Source organism: Sapajus apella, unplaced genomic scaffold (assembly GCF_009761245.1).
Source record: "Sapajus apella isolate SASKATOON/1434 unplaced genomic scaffold, GSC_monkey_1.0 scaffold21, whole genome shotgun sequence".
In the NCBI taxonomy this organism is placed as follows: Eukaryota; Metazoa; Chordata; class Mammalia; order Primates; family Cebidae; genus Sapajus; species Sapajus apella.
The window spans coordinates 24,647,498-24,663,229 of NW_022436961.1; the positions used below are offsets into that span (position 1 = coordinate 24,647,498).

At 50.1% G+C, this 15,732-nt stretch overlaps 1 protein-coding gene and 1 non-coding gene across 10 annotated transcripts; both read left to right on the forward strand.

Annotated features, from left to right (window-relative positions):
* The first annotated feature begins 1,607 nt into the window (after positions 1-1,607).
* On the forward strand, positions 1,608-14,306 carry NPM2 (nucleophosmin/nucleoplasmin 2). 9 transcript variants are annotated; one of them, XM_032288413.1, is made up of 9 exons: positions 1,723-2,213; positions 2,794-2,884; positions 3,013-3,098; positions 3,225-3,350; positions 9,890-9,983; positions 10,841-11,001; positions 11,219-11,253; positions 12,919-12,952; positions 13,061-13,201. In XM_032288413.1, exons 1-9 carry the CDS (start codon positions 2,127-2,129, stop codon positions 13,103-13,105), a joined length of 759 nt encoding a protein of 252 aa, XP_032144304.1. In that variant the 5' UTR covers positions 1,723-2,126; the 3' UTR covers positions 13,106-13,201. The 9 variants fall into 9 exon arrangements, with proteins under 9 accessions (XP_032144301.1, XP_032144299.1, XP_032144298.1 ...); XM_032288411.1 differs by having other exon boundaries at positions 1,727-2,213; positions 9,890-9,995; XM_032288408.1 differs by lacking the exon at positions 12,919-12,952 and having other exon boundaries at positions 1,611-2,213; positions 13,061-14,306.
* On the forward strand, positions 9,060-9,159 carry LOC116558578. Its single transcript, XR_004272079.1, has one exon. It is a non-coding gene; the product is annotated as a small nucleolar RNA U13 (small nucleolar RNA).
* Positions 14,307-15,732: the final 1,426 nt, after the last annotated feature.

The following is a 15,732-nucleotide window of genomic DNA, read 5'->3' on the forward strand; positions in this document are numbered from 1 at the left end:
AGGTTGTAGTGAGCTAAGACTGCGCCATTATACTCCAGCCCAGGTGACAGTGCAAGACTCTTTCTCAAAAAAAAAAAAAAAAAAAAGAAAGAAAAAGAAAAAGAAAATGTGGTACGTATACACAATGGAATATATCCAACCATAAAAAAAGATGGAAGCCCTGTCATTTGCAGCAATGTGGGTGGAACTGGAGGTCATTATGTTACCTGAAACAAGCCAGACACAGTAAGAGAAATATCACATGTTCTCACTCATGTGGGAGCCAAAAACAAAAAAAAAAGGGAATGGGAATAGAGAGTCGAATGATGATTATTACAGACTGGTAAGTGGTTGGGGGGTTAGAGAGATTGATTAATGGGTACAAGCATACTATTAGATAGCAATAAGAAGGGCTTGTGTTGATGATAGTACAGTAAGTTGACTACAGCTTACAAGAATTTATTGTATATTTCAAAATAACTAGAAGATTTGAAATGTTTCCAACACAAATAAATAATAAACGTTTGGCTGGGCACAGTGGCTCACAGCTTTGGGTGAACCCAGCACTTTGGGAGGCCTAGGCAGGTGGATCACTGAGGTCAGGAGTTCAAGACCAGCCTGGCCAACCTGGTAAAACCCCATCTCTATAAAAATAGTAAAATTAGCCAGGCATGGTGGTGGGCGCCTGTAATCCCAGCTACTTGGGAGGCAGGAGAATTGCTTGAACCTGGGAGGTGGAGGTTGCAGTGAGCTGAGATTGCACCACTGCTCTCCAGCCTGGGTGATGAGAGTGAGCCTCCATCTCAAAAAAAAAAAAAAAAGAAAAGTAATAATAATGTTCAAAGTGATGGATACCTCAGTTACCCTGATTTGCTGATTACACATTGTGTGCAAGTATCAAAATATCATATGTACCCTATAAATATGTACGATTAATATTTATCAGCTAAAAAAAGGTAATGAGGATGGTTCCAGTATAGCAGCCCCATTTAGTAGATGAGGAAACTGAGGCACTGAGACATGAATTAGCACACCTGAAATCACAAAGCAGAGTGCAGACTTGAATCCTGGCTGTCCAGTTCCAGCGTCCTAGCTCTAGTTCGTGACCCCAGGGGCATCTCCCTCCCTGCCTCCATTTACCCTTCACTGTGACCCCCAGCTGCAGCCTCACATCAGTGTGATTATTCATGAGGGGGGGGTAGTCTGGGGCCACAGACAGCCAGTTTGCTTTGAGCACTGCTCTCCAGTGAGGCTGGAAGCCCTTTGAGGGGGCTCTGTCGTATTCACTGTGGGATGGCCAGGCCCTGGCCAGAATCACCATTTGTTGAGGGAATACCTGAACCTCTATACGCGGCATGCACGTGCCTGCCATATGCTCATCTTTACCGCACACTTGGCTGCAATGGCTGTCACCTCCAGTAAGCCCCCAGCCAGGGACAGAGAGCTCAGGGACAGTCAAGGGGACCGGAAATGCTCAGCTGGGAACAGGGAGCCTCAGAGGGCTCTGGCAGGCCCCCAAACCTCTTGTGGGTTGTCCTGGGCCAATTCACAAGGAAGGTGATCCCAGCTTCGAGGAATAAAAGATTCTGACCTCATTGTGGCAATGAGCCCCTGTCCCAGGTGTGTGCGGGAGATTCCTGGTTATTTGAGGTGTCTCCAGGGCATATCCGCTGAAACCCCACCTCCTCTTCACTGTCCACTGAGTTTGGGACCCGCTGCTGGTCGCGTGCTTGGCCCTGTAGCGTCGCTAGCCGCGCTCCCCACCTCCTGCTGTGGCGCCTCGCCGCTCACCTCCCCACCCCACCTGCCCGCTGTGGCTCTCCGCCGGAGATCTCACCGTTTAGGAGACAGAGTTCACTCTCTCACTGGAGACTGGAAGGACAGGCTGTCTGGGCCTTAGGAAAGGTCCATGCTGTATAAGGCACGGGGAAAGAAAAGAAAGAAAAGCAATGCACAAGAAGGAACGCTTCCACCTGCCGCTTCCTGCCGGCTGCCGGCCTCCCTTCCTAAGCTGAGCTAAGGCTTCCTCTCCACCGGCTGGGGTCGGGGCTCCAGGAGGCCTCGGCGGGTCCTCATTGGCCCGGACAGCGTCTCTCACGAAGGGTCATGAACCGGCATCATGAGCTTCACCTGGGAACTGATTACAAATGCAAATTCCCTCGACCCCACCCAGACCCACGCCACGGGCAGCTGTGGAGTGGAGGGCAGCGATGCGCGCGTTAACAGCCTTCCAGGTGATTCTGCCACACGGAGGAAAGAATGGGAGAAGGGAAGGGGAGAGGCAGGCGGCTTTTTTGCGGCTGATTGGACACCTGTCCTGCCCCTTCGCGGGCTTCTTAGCCTGGGCGTGGGCAGTCGCCCTTCGGCCAGCGGGGATGAGGTTGCGCTGCGCTCCGGTAGTACCGATGGCGTGACTGGTCCCGCGCGGAGCAGCGACGGTAAGGCTAGGTGGGGGAGCTGGGACCAAGCCGAGCGCACACCCCCTTCTCTGCGCCTGGTAGAGGGTCCACAGAGACTTTGAGTCAGGCCCAAGCGCAGCCTGGTGACCTCCCTGCGGGTTTTCAAGCCTGGGCTCCGTGGGCAGCTCCTTCTCCCGTGAGTCCCGCAGTCCTGTGCGGGCCCGGCCGGGCCCCCGGCTGCGCGCCCCGCTGGGAGGTGGGTACTCGTCCTCCAGGAGTGGCTGGCGAGCCCTTGACCCAACAGGGGCTCTCCGACCGCCAGCGACGCCTCAGTACCTGCTGACGCCTCCTGGCCTCTGGCATCCTCCAGCCGAGGGTCGGCGCGCAAGGCCTCACGTGGGCGTCCTCCTTGCAGCTGCGCAGCCATCCCGCTCCTCCGCCCCGAGCCATGAATCTCAGCAGCACCAGCAGCACGGAGGAAAAGGCAGTGAAGACCGTGCTCTGGGGTGAGTGGAAACCCAGGTTCCCTCCCAGAGCCACGCCCCACCTCCCGTGCGCAGCAGCTTGCGGCGCAGGTGAGCCGCTCCCTTAGGGAGGAAGGAGGGCGCCACTTCCCTCCTTTTCCCCTCCGCAGGCTGCGAGCTCAGTCAGGAGAGGCGGACTTGGACCTTCAGACCCCAGCCGGAGGGGAAGCAGGGCTGCAGGCTGTTGCTTCATACGGTAGATGTGCCCGAAAGAGGGAGCAGGATGGAGTGGGGGACTTTCTGGTCCCAAGAGGGGACTGTGAGTTTCTCCCATCTGCCCTCAGGGTGATGAGTGGCCTCTGTCTGTTTTGAACTTGCTCAGATTTGCTTAGGGGAGAAAACCAAAGAGGAGATGCATCGCGTGGAGATCCTGCCTCCAGGAAACCGAGAGGACAAGAAGACGCAGCCAGTCACCATTGCCTCGCTCCAGGCCTCAGTCCTCCCCATGGTGCGCCTTTCCCTGCTGGCTGGAAAACTGCAAGCAGCCCCAGCCTCAGCCTCACCCTTTGGTGGGAATGCACACACACGAGGGTACATTCACCCTATAGAAGTCAGCGGTGTCAGGGAGGCAGCACAGCCCATGCAAAGAGCTGGGGTCTAGCCCAGCTGACCCCTTCCTAGAGCTGTGTTACCTTGGACAAGTTAAGCTGTCTGCAAAAATTACACTTCAAACCATGGGTCCCCCACCACCCCGCCAAGGACCAGAACCCTTCCGTGGCCTATTAGGAACTTGATGGCACAGCAGGAGGTGAGCAGCTAGCTAGCTGGCATTATGCCTGAGCCCAGCATCTGATCAGATCAGAATGACATTAGATTCTTTTGGGAGCATGAACCCTATTGTAAGCTGTGCATGCAAGGGGTCTAGGTTGCATGCTTCTCATGAGAATCTAATGCCTGAACCGAGACGGAGCAGTTTCATCCAGTCCTGTGGTTGTCAAGACCATCTAAACAAAGACTCAGAAACCTATTTCTGTAAACCCACCCTCTCTTGAGCTCCAAGTCCTATATCCAACTCCGTGTCTTTAATAGATATATAACAAATATCCCAAACTTCACATGTCTAAATCCACACATTCAATTTTTATCTCTAATCCACCCGCCTCCTCTTCAGCCCGATTTTCTCTCAGAAAATAGCTGTTCTTCCAGTTAGCCAGGAAAAAACTTTTTTTTTGAGATGGTGTTTCCACTCTTATCACCCAGGCTGGAGAGCAATGGCGTGATCTCTGCTCACTGCAACCTTCGCCTCCTAGATTCGAGTGATTCTTTTTTCTCAGCCTCCCAAGCAGCTGGGACTACAGGCATGTGCCACCACGCCTGGCTAATTTTTGTATATTTTGTAGAGACAGGGTTTTGCCATGTTGATCAGGCTGGTCTCAAACTCCTAAGTCAGGTGATCAGGCCTTGGCCTCCCGAAGATCTGGGATTACAGGCATGCCACCGCACCTGGCCCAAACCCTCTTTTTTTCCACGCCCATATCTGATATAGCAGCAGTCCTGTTGTCTGCTCTGCCTCCATCTTATGCCCTGATGGACCACAGCTCACCGTCTTCCCTGCTACCCCTGGTCCAGGTGACAGTTGCCTGTGGCTCTGTTTAATTGCAGGGCCTTCCACCTGGTCTACCTACCGTCCCATGGTCCCCTGTAGTGTATTCCAGGGTAGGTAAACTAGAGGGCTTGAATCTAGCCCACTGCCTGTTTTCCTAAGTAGTTTTACTGGAACACAGCCACACTCATTTATACCCATTCCATGGCTGCTTTTCCTCATAACAGCAGGTTTGAGTAGTCTCCATGGAGACCATATGGTTTGCAAGTCTAAAATATTACCTTCTGGCTCTTTTCAGAAAGTTTCCTGGTCTGTGCTGTACACAGCTGCCAAAGATCTTTTTTTCTTTATCTTTTTTTTTTTTTTTTTTTTCCAGACAGTCTCGCTCTGTCACCCAGGCTGGAGTGCAGTGGCACCATCTCGGCTCACTACAAGCTCTGTCTCCTGGGTTCAAGTGATTCTCATGCCTCAGCCTCCTGAGTAGCTGGGACTACAGGTGCTGGCCAACACGCCTGGCTGATTTTCTTTTTTAATAGAGATGGGGTTTCACTATGTTGGCCAGGCTGGTCTCAAACTCTTGACCTCAAGTGATCCACCCACCTCAGCCTCCCAGAGTGCTGGGATTACAGGCATGAGCCATCAAGCCTGGCCAAAAAGATCCTTTTAAACACAGGTCAGATCATGTGGCTTCTCTGCTAGGACACTTAGGTCACGGCTCTCTCTCTCACTTGGAATCAGAGCTGAGAGTGTATCATGGCCTGCCTTGCCTTTATGCTCTGGCCTCAGCAACTTCTCCATTTCAGGTGTATTTTATGTCTTATGTTCCAGGTATGTATCTTGTACATAGTATGTAGCTAGATTTTGTTCTGAGAGCAGAGTTTATTCACTGTGATTGCTGATGTAATTGGATTTGTGACATACAGTTTGTACGTCTGCTTTCCTTGCTTTATTTTCTTCTCCTTTTCCTACATTTTATTAGATTGATAAAAGTTTCTTTTCCCCTTCTCTACTGGTTTCGAAGTTATAGAATCTCATTCTAATTTTTTTTTTTTTTTTTGAGACGGAGTTTCGCTCTTGTTACCCAGGCTGGAGTGCAATGGCGCGATCTCGGCTCACCGCAACCTCCGCCTCCTGGGTTCAGGCAATTCTCCTGCTTCAGCCTCCTGAGTAGCTGGGATTACAGGCACGCGCCACCATGCCCAGCTAATGTTTTTTGTATTTTTAGTAGAGACGGGGTTTCACCATGTTGACCAGGATGGTCTCGATCTCTCGACCTTGTGATCCACCCGCCTCGGCCTCCCAGAGTGCTGGGATTACAGGCGTGAGCCACCGCGCCCGGCCCTCATTCTAATTTTTTACTGGTTATCTTTAATTTTTTTAACAATCATGCATGACTCAAAGTTTAAAATTAATGTTTTCTTTTCTCCCAGACAATCCAAGGAGCTTTTCTGATTCTTCTCTTTTCATCTTTTTACTTTCAAAATGGAGTCTCACTCTGTTGCCCAGCGTAGAGTGCAGTGGTGCAATCTCAGCTCACTGCAACCTCCGCCTTCCAGGTTCAAGTGGTTCTCTTGGCTTAGGCTCCCGCATAGCTGGGATTACAGGTGTGTACCACCATGCCCAGCTAATTTTTGTATTTTTAGTAGGGATGGGGTTTCGCCATGTTGGCCAGGCTGGTCTTGAACTCCTGACCTGAGGTGATCCACCTCCCTTGGCCTCCCAAAGTGTCGGAATTACAGGTGTGAGCCACTGTGCCTGGCCTGATTCTCCTCTTTTTAAATTAAATATTATCTAGTGTTGTAGCTCCAACTTGTCAGCCTACTCAATACAACTCATTACTAGTATTATTGTATTTTCCAATTAATGCTTATGTAGGTTTACTTTGTTTACCAATTAGTTTGGTTGCAGCTGCTTCTTGTACTCACTTCTTCCTTCTTGATTTAATTTCTTATCTTTTTTAGAAACATACTTTAGTGGGCCTGAGAATAGTAAACTTACTCAGGCTTTGTCTAGAAATATCATGATTTTGCCCTCATTCTTTCACGATGGTTTGGCTGTGTATATAATTCTAGGTAAAGAGTTTCCTTCAGCTTCAAAGCTGTTGTTCTATTCTGGTTTCCAGTGTTGCTGTTGAAATCCTCAATCTGTGTGATTATTCCTTTTTTTGGAGATGTCTTTCCTCTCTGATTTCTTTTAAGATAATATCTTTTGTTTTTATTTTCTATAGTTTTACCATGATATGTTCATGTGTAGATTGATTTTTACTTATCTGTTTAGTCCTTAGGTTTTCAGATATGAAGATCTATGTCTTTGATCACTTCTTAAAAATTCTTGGTTGTTTTCCCTTTGAATATTGACTGTCTTCCAGTCTCTCTAGTCCCTCTTCCAATTAGATATATGTTGGACCTTCTCACTCTGTCCTCCGTGTTAGCCTGTCTTTCAGGTTTCTTTAAATCTCTCCCTGTGCCTTATAATGGGTAATTCCTCATAGCACTATTGATCATACTAATTCTGCTTCTGCTGGTTTATTCTGCTTTTTAATCATTTGTTCAGGTTTTCTTTTATCTTTGTTTTAAAGACAAGGTCTTGCTCTGTTGCCCAGGCTGGAGTGCAGTGGCATGATCATGGCTCACTGCAGCCTCAAACTCCTGGGCTCAAGTGATCTTCCCACTCAACCTCCCAAGTAGCTGGGACTACAGGCACGAGCCACCATGGCCAGCTAATTTTTATTATTAGTTTTTTTGTAAAGCTTAAGACTTACTATGTTACCCAGGCTGGTTTATAAGTTCTGGCCTCTCGCAGTGCTGGGATTATAGGCATGAACCACCATGCCCAGCCTCAGCTTCTGCTTTTTATGTCTGGAAAGCTGCAGTTGGGTCTTTTTCTTTTTCATAATGTCTTGTTCTTATGGTTCTGATTCCTACTTTTGCATTTATTTGGTTTTAAACTTATTACATACATATATGTGTATATACATACTTTAGAGACAAGATCTTGCTCTGTTGCCCAGTCTGGAGTGCAGCAGTGCAATCATAGCTCACTGCAGCCTTGAACTCCCGAGTTCAAGCAATCTTCCTGCCTCAGCCTCCTGAGAAGCCTGTGCTACAGGCGTGCATCACCGTACCCAGCTTAATTCGATATAGTTTTAGATGGGTATTCTCTTAAGTTCTTAGTTGGCCGAGTCTGCAGCCACTTGGTTTCTTTCTGTTGACTCTAGCGGGATTGTTTCGTGTGTGTTTTGTAATTTTATACAGTGAACTCATCTTTAGTTTATTTTGTTTTTTTCCAAAAGAATTTGATGTGGCCTGAGTTTGGGGAGGGTTCCAACAGAGTGGTTTTGTGTTTGCTTCTGCCATTTACCTCAGGAATATATAAGCTTGGGATTTTATACACATTTCTTGGGTTGGCGGTACTCAATGAATAATTCAAACCACACAAGTGAGAGGCACAGCTATGGGTCTGGGCTTTCACAGGAGGTGGCTTTTATTTCGATTTATGCTTCCTTGTTAGTTTCCTTTAATGGTGGCTAGGGTTTTAATTTTTTGTTTTTCTTTTTTTGAGGAGAAGAGGGCTGGTTTGAGCTCTTTTTTCTTTTCTTTTTCTTTTTTTTTTTTTTTTTGAAATGGAGTTTCACTTTTGTTACCGAGGCTGGAGTGCAATGGCACAATCTTGGTGCTCACTGCAGCCTCCGCCTCCTGGGTTCAAGCGATTCTCCTGCCTCAGCCTCCCAAGTAGCTCAGATTACAGGCATGTGTCACCACGCACAGCTAGTTTTGTATTTTTAATAGAGTTGGGGTTTCTCCATGTTGGCCAGGCTGGTCTCAAACTCCTCACCTCAAGTGATCTGCCTGCCTTGGCCTCCCAAAGTGCTGGGATTACAGACATGAGCCACTGAGCCCAGCCTGTGTGTGAGTTTTGAAGCCCAAAGTCCTGGCTATTTTCAGGTCCATTTCCCCTCAGTTGCTGCACACTAGTTCCTACACCTGCCTCTCTTCATTTCTTTTTTTTTTTTTCATTCATCACTAATCAGAAGGTATCCTCTTTTCATTTTCCTTTCTTTTTTTTTTTTTATTATTTTTTTTAAGACGGGGTTTCACCATGTTGGTCAGGCTGGTTTTGAACTCCCAACCTCAGGTGATCCGCCCGCCTTGGCCTCCAAAGTGCTTGGATTACAGGCGTGAGCCACCACGCCCGGCCCCCTCTCTTTATTTTTTATGCTCAAGGACTCTTCTGTCTTACTGTTCAGCCATGCAGTCGAAACACTGAATTACATCCTCTCTGGCACTTCTAAGTGGCTGCAGAGTTTGTTTTTGCTTATTACTTCCTGTCTGAACTTAGAGCTCTAAGTTATTCACTCTAAGTCTCAGTTTCATCTTCTGTAAAGTATCAGTATTCCCATCATGGGTTTCTTATGAGGATTTAAATGAGATAAAGCAGATAAAACACTAAAATAAGCTATTGTCATTCTAGAAAATTCGGAAAGTTTGGGAAGGTATAAATACAATAAATACTGTAATGTCTACTGACAATTATGGTTAGCATTTTAATATATTTCAAGCCTGTTTCACATGTATATCCATACATTTTGCATAAGACAAAAGTAGTACTGTAGAGATTCTTGTCATTTATAAGTATGATCATTGGGGTTTCATCCTCATGTGTAAGATATGCCTCCACAAACCTGGTTACGAGTTGGCACATGACCTGTCTGATGTGAAGAAAGTAGTGCTGTACATAAAGTCGTGCATATGCTTTCTCATTTGATCAGTGAGCATCTCAGTCTGCCCTAGTTGCTATTATAAAATACCAGACCAGAGGGCTTTAGCAAAAGATGTTTTCTCACAGTTCTGGAGGCTGAAAGTCTCAGATCGGGGGCTGGCATGGTTGGGTTCTGGTGAGGGCTCTCTCCTTGACTTGCATACAGCAGCCTTCTTGCTGCATGTTCACATGGTGGGGCAGAAGAGTGGAGAGTGGAGAGAGAGTGAGTGAGTTCTATAGTGTCTCATCTTATAAAGGCACTAATTCTATCATGAGTGCCCCGCCCTCATGACCCCAAACCTAATCACTCCCCAAAATCCCCCCCCCAAATCACTTTCCAAATACTATCACACTGGAGGATAGGGCTTCAAAATAGGAATTTGGAGGATGAGAGAGTGGCCACGATTCAGCTCATAGCAATCAGATTCCTATCTGACAGCTGCCCCTCAGCTTGGAAGGCTATCTGTGAGTTCAGCAAGAATGGGATTACTGGGTTCGAATTCTTCTTGGACAGAGCTCACCTCGGCAGGCGGGTACGGGGCTGAGAATGCAGTAAGGTCCATGCAACGCATGAGTAGTGTGTAGGGTTCAGGGAGGGAAATCAACTCGCTATTTCTGCCCGAGGCCAGCCCCCGAGAAGTGCCAGACCTAAGTGGCCCTGTCTTCTGTGCTTCCTCCCACTGCAGGTCACCATGGTTGGAGTACAGCTTTCTCCCCCAGTTACTTTCCAACTCCGGGCTGGCTCAGGACCTGTGTTCCTCAGTGGCCAGGAGCGTTATGGTAAGTCAGAGCCCAGGCTTGGGAAAGTCTGAGAGTACTGTGCCCAGCGGGAGCTCCGGACATACTGGCTACTCAAACACTGAAGGGATTCTTGAATTTCGGGAGAAAAATCCCTAAAGGCAACATGACGGCCAGCAGCCTGGACTGGAATGCCACAGGCAAGGGCGCTGGTCTCTGTTCTTCTTTACCTGCCATGACCTCTGTGGGCCGCAGCCCCTTACTGGCAAAGTTCAAAGAGCAGTTGTGAAGAATAAATGGGATATTCAGGAAAAGCACTCAGTGCAATGTCCGGTACTAGAGAGCCACTGTTGATATCGCTGCTGCAGTGACGCAGACCATAGCAATGTGGCAAGATGCTGACTCCTTCCAGATCCTTCAACTGGCCCTCTTTTCTGTATGATTAGGCCTCCTTCACCTCGGGGTACTCTCTAGGTAAAAAGCCTTGGCAAGTCCCACTTCTCTTAGGATAAGGTTTTAGTTCCTTAGCTGTTTCTTAGTTTCTTTCCGCCTCTCCTCCCTTTCCTCCCCAACCCTGCCCACCTTTAGCCTTGGCCCCAGCCCTTTTCAATATGAATCCCTCTCCTACTCAGCCAGAGCCACTCCCCCTGCCATCTTTCTACCACACCTAGCCCACTGCAGGGCTCTCCTAGATCCCCTAAGCTAGCCTGGCTTCCACTGTCAGGAGGACCAGAAAGGGCACCACCCTGTACAGGTGGCAGGTAAGTAACCACTGTCAACTCCAGGCTGGGATTCCTCCAGGGCAGTGCTTGGAGCAACCAGGATCACACAATAGGAGGTGGGCATCGATTCTGTAGCTCTGAACCTATGCCCCTGCCCTCTTTCCCATGCTATCACAGAAACCTGGGAGGAGGAGGAGGAAGAAGAAGGGGAAGAGGAAGAAGAGGAAGAGGAGGAGGAAGATGATGAGGATGAGGATGTAGATATATCTCTGGAGGAGGAATCCCCTGTCAAACAAGGCAAAAGGCTGGTGCCCCAGAAGCAGACAAGCGTGGCTAAGGTGGGGGAAGGAGCGTGGCTGTTTAGAAGGAGGTACTGCCCCTGCAGAAGCCCCTCAGAGGGATGGGGCACCAGGAGCCTGGGCCAGCCTTCTGAGTGTGCAGGATGGGGCAAGGCCGTTGTGGCCATTTCTGTCCAGGTGCTCAACGGGGACCCTGTGGATGCTGGGAGTCTCTTCTGGCTCTAACTCTCCTAATACACTCATTTTTGGTTTCCAGAAAAAAAAGCTGGAAAAAGAACAAGAGGAAGTAAGGTAATTCTTTCTACCTATTAAATTAGCCAGTCTCTTAGATGAGATGTACAGTATTAGAAAAAATACCATGTTGTTGGTGTGTACGTATACAAATGCACACATGGTGTGTATTCCTGCACACGCAGGCACATGGGCATGGAAGCACGGGCGGGTGGCATCACCTTTCTGAAAAAGCATTACAACGTTCTTATCTTGGGACCTAATTCCACTGAAGGAAATTCCTTCCAAAGAATTCCATCCAAAATTCAGGGGAAATTATCTGTACTAAGATGTTTCTCAGGGCTAGGTGTGTGGTTCATGCCTGTAATCCCTACACTTTGGGAGGCCAAGGTGGGCGGATCACTTGAGGTCAGGAGTTTGAGATTAGCCTGGCCAACATGATGAAACCCTGTGTCTACTAAAAGTACAAAAATTAGCTAGGCCTGGTGGTGAAATCCCAGCCTGTAATCCCAGCTGCCTGTAATCCCAGCTGTCCAGGAGGCTAAGGCACAAGAATTGCCTGAACTCAGGTAGAAGTTGGAGTGAGCTGAGATCGTGCCACTGCACTCCAGCTTGGATGACGGAGCGAAACTGGGTCTCAAAAAACAATTTAAAAAAAGATGCTTATCATGGTATTATTCAAATAATAGTGGAAAAAAATGGAAGCATTGTAAATGTCTACCAGTGTAACGATTGACTAAGCTACATGTATCTTCTCAATGGAAGATTTCATAACGCTTATGAAGAATATAGCAACTTTGAATGTATGTGTATAGTTTTGGTTGGTTTGTTTAATGAGACAGCATTTTGCTCTGCCACCCAGGCTGGAGTGTAGTGGCACAAATCATGGCTCACTGCAGCCTTCACTTCTTGGCCTCAAGCAATCCTCCTGTCTCAGCCTTCCTACTAGCTAGGACAATAGGTGTGTGCCACCTATTGCTATATTTTGTAGAAAATGGTTAACATTACTTTTGTAATGAAAAGGACATTTGTGGGCCAGGTGTGGTGGTGCACACCTGCAGTCCCAGCTACTCGGGAGACTGAGGCAGGAGGATCACTTGAGCCCGAGAGGTCAAGGCTGCAGTGAGCTGTGATGGTGTAACTGCACTCCAGCCTGGGCAACAGAGCCAGACTCCATCTCAAAAACAAAAGAAAGACATTTGTGATAACTAAACGGAGATGGAAGCCTAAGGAAAACATACATGTGCATGCATGCGTTCACACACACACCCCTTTGTTTAAAAAGAGCCAGAGTGGGCCAGTCGCGATGGCTCACACCTGTAATCCCAGCACTTTGGGAGGCTGAGGCGGGTAGATCATCAGGTGAAGAGATCGAGACCATCCTGGGCAACATGGTGAAAGCCCATCTCTACTAAAAATACAAAAATTAGCTGGGCGTGGTGGCATGAGCCTGTAATCCCAGCTCCTCAGGAGGCTGAGCAGGGAGAATCACTTCAACCCCTGGAGGGGCAGGGGGCAGAGGTTGCAGTGAGCTGAGATTGCACCACTGTACTCCAGCCTGGGCAATAGAGCAAGACTCTGTCTCCAACAACAATAAAAAGAGAGTCTGAGTGGTCCCCAGGAGGAGCAGCCAAGGTGGGCACTGGGAGGGCTGCGCCACTGGTCTGGAGCTGAGCGCTCTCCCTGATGCCCATCCCACTCCTGGTCCACTCCACCCTGTTGCAGACCCAGCATTAGAGACAAGAGCCCTGAGAAGAAGGTGAGTGGGACCAGAGGGTGGGCCCCTGGGACAGATGGGTGCTCTGTGGGGAGGCTGCCTGGGCTGGAGGAGGGAGTGGGACCCTGGAGCTCTGCCTTCCCTCTGCAGGCCAAAGCCACACCCAGATCCAAAAAGCCAGGATTCAAGAAATGAGGAGCTACGCTTTGGGGGCCACAATGCAGAGTGGGCCTTCCCCAGCCTGTGCTACAGGGACAGAGCACCCCTGCCCCACCCCTGCATTTGTCTGAATATGACGGGGTGTTGTGGGGGCAACACGAGAGCCCTTCCCCCCCACTCTCCACTTTCAGGAGGCCTCGAGTGCAGACCCCCACCTCGGGTCACAATAAAGTTGTCTGGTCAGGACTTCCCTTCTCTTCCCTGTTGCTGGCCTCCTTACCCACTGCACCAGCCCAAGTGCCCGGCAGAGGGCGGCCTTGAACCAGCGCACCCGGGCCCTGAGGTCATGCCCCCCTCCCTGGACCCACCCCCCTCAGCCTGAGGCTGCTGTGTCCCTCCTGCTTGGCACCACTGATTCCCTCCCAGTGGCGAGGGACGAGCCTAGAGTCTGCCCTGTGCTGAGCCGGGTATCAGGTGGTTTCCAGCCGGAACACTCCCTCTGGGCAGGGCTAGGTTTCCAGGCACCCAGGGGCTTTGGCTGCTCATGGTACCAGAAAGGGCCTCGCCCTAGGGGGTCTTCTCCCGGCCCTACCCTTGTCAGGCAGCTACTGTGTGTAGAGCATCTATAGCGACCTCAGGGACACTTGCTCTCCTTGCTTGCTTCTGTTAGGGGCCAGCTCTTGTCACAGGGACCTCCCAAGTGTGAAGATCTGTGTCAGACAGGAACCAGAGGCCCGCACCCTCAGGAAACCTTCGAAGTGGGGTAGATGGGGTGAGCTTTAAAGAGGCACCATGTGCTCTGGAGCAGGGCTCAGTCAAGTATAGGGGTGAGGCCAAGAGAGAAGTAGCAAATGGGGTGGGGGACCCCTGCCCTCCCTGCCCTCTCCCTGGTGTGCAGAGGGGACTCCGGAGGGCGGTCCACCCAGGGGTGGCCCTGGCGCAGTTTCTGGAGCAGACGGACACACAGATGGGCCCCTACTCGGGGTGATCATTTGGCGCTGCTGCTGGCTTCTCCCTGCCCCTCCCCAGCACCCTCTGGGGCCAGGCCTGAAGTGAGCCAGTGGGGAGCTGGCCCTGGCATCCTGCCAAGGACCCCCAGGTGTGGGGCCCAGCAGGTCGGAGCTCTTTGAACACCTGCCCAGGAAAGTCAACAGCCAGGCTTGGCCTCCTGTCCAGCTATAGCTTCTCTTGAGACCAGAGACAGAGGTAGAAGCGGCCAGGTTGGGATTCTTTATTACTTTTAGAGGCAGGTCTCTGTCATCCAGGCTGGAAGGCAGTAGCACAATCCTAGCTCACTGCAGCCTCAGCCTCCTGGACTCAATCTTCCTACCTCAGCGTCCCAAAGTACTCGAATTACAGGTGCCAGCTACCACACCAAACTAATTTCTACATTTTTTGTAGAGACAGGGGGTCTTGTTATGCTGCCCAGGCTGGTCTCCAGCTCCTGGGTTCAAGAGATCCTCCCACCTCGGCCTCTCAAAGTGCTGGGATTACAGACGTGAGCCACCGCGCCTGCCCAGGGTGGCATTTTCTCTGCATGTTTCCGATACCCATGAGGCAGACTGGGTGCAGTCCCTCCAAGAAACAGACAAGCCACCAACTTCAGGTCACCAGAGTCCCACCCTCCAGCAAGGGGACAAACCAGTAACTTCAGGTCACCCAGAGAGTGACAGGGGGACTGCTCCCTGTGGGCAGCTGGGTCCTTTTGAACGTGGTTTCATCCACAGCAACCCGGGGTAGACCCAATTCCTCACCTTCAACTCACTTACAGTCCAGTGGAAACAAAAACCAACACAATGGTTTCAGTCACTGTCTGGTGCTTTGAAGGGGGTGGAACAGGTGAATTTGGAGGGCAGGGGGAAGCAGTTTGGTGAGGAGGTCTCCTGGAGGAGGCGATGGACAAGAAGGGGCTGGTGGGTTCATGGGCTGCCAGAGGACGTTGCTGGGAACAGGAGCAGAGCGTGCAAAGGGTCTGAGGCAGACACCCGCTTGAAGATGGATCAGCTGTAGTGACAGCCACTAATGCCCACGACTCACTTCTTCAATCCTCGTAACCATACCTTAAGGGCCTTGCGATTGGCTCCATTTCTTTTAAAAATTTTTTTAGAGACTGTGTCTCACTCTGTCACCCAGGTTGTAGTGTAGTGGCATGATCATAGCTCACTGCAGCTTCAAACTCTGCTCAACCTATCCTCCCGCCTCAGCCCCCTTGAGTAGCTGGTACTACAAGCATGCACCACAACACCCAGGTCATTTTTTAACATTTTTGTAGAGACAGGGAGCGGGGGGTCTCAAACTCCTGATCTCAAGCTATCCTACCACCCTGGCCTCCCACAGTGCTGGGATTACAGATATGAGCCACCACACCCGGCCCAGCCCCATTTCTCAGGTGAGGAAAGTGTGGCACAGAGAGGTTAGACAACTTGCCCCAAGGTCACACAGCTGGCAGAGGAGCCAGGGAGTCTGGCCCCAGAGCCTGGGATTTTGACCACTCTGCTGATGGGAGGGAGGCATGCGCCAGTGCCCAGTTTACAAAGTCTCATAAACTGAGAGTGGGAATTAGAAGTCAGTCCACTGTGTGATGGGAGTCCTCAAGGGCCAGCCAGGCCTCTCTACAGCTGAGCTCGTATTGGATAGGTACTTCTTCCCCTCCCCTGGCCCCA

What these genes read in the sequence shown, in the direction of transcription:
- NPM2 (XM_032288407.1), top strand. Translation starts at nt 2,127, where the DNA reads ATGCAAATTCCCTCGACCCCACCCAGACCCACGCCACGGGCAGCTGTG. An exon ending in GCGTTATGGTAAGTCAGAGC is followed by an intron (nt 9,996 to 10,840) that starts CCAGGCTTGGGA and finishes ATGCTATCACAG; the next exon opens with AAACCTGGGAGGAGGAGGAG. An exon ending in AAAGAACAAGAGGAAGTAAG is followed by an intron (nt 11,254 to 13,060) that starts GTAATTCTTTCT and finishes TTCCCTCTGCAG; the next exon opens with GCCAAAGCCACACCCAGATC.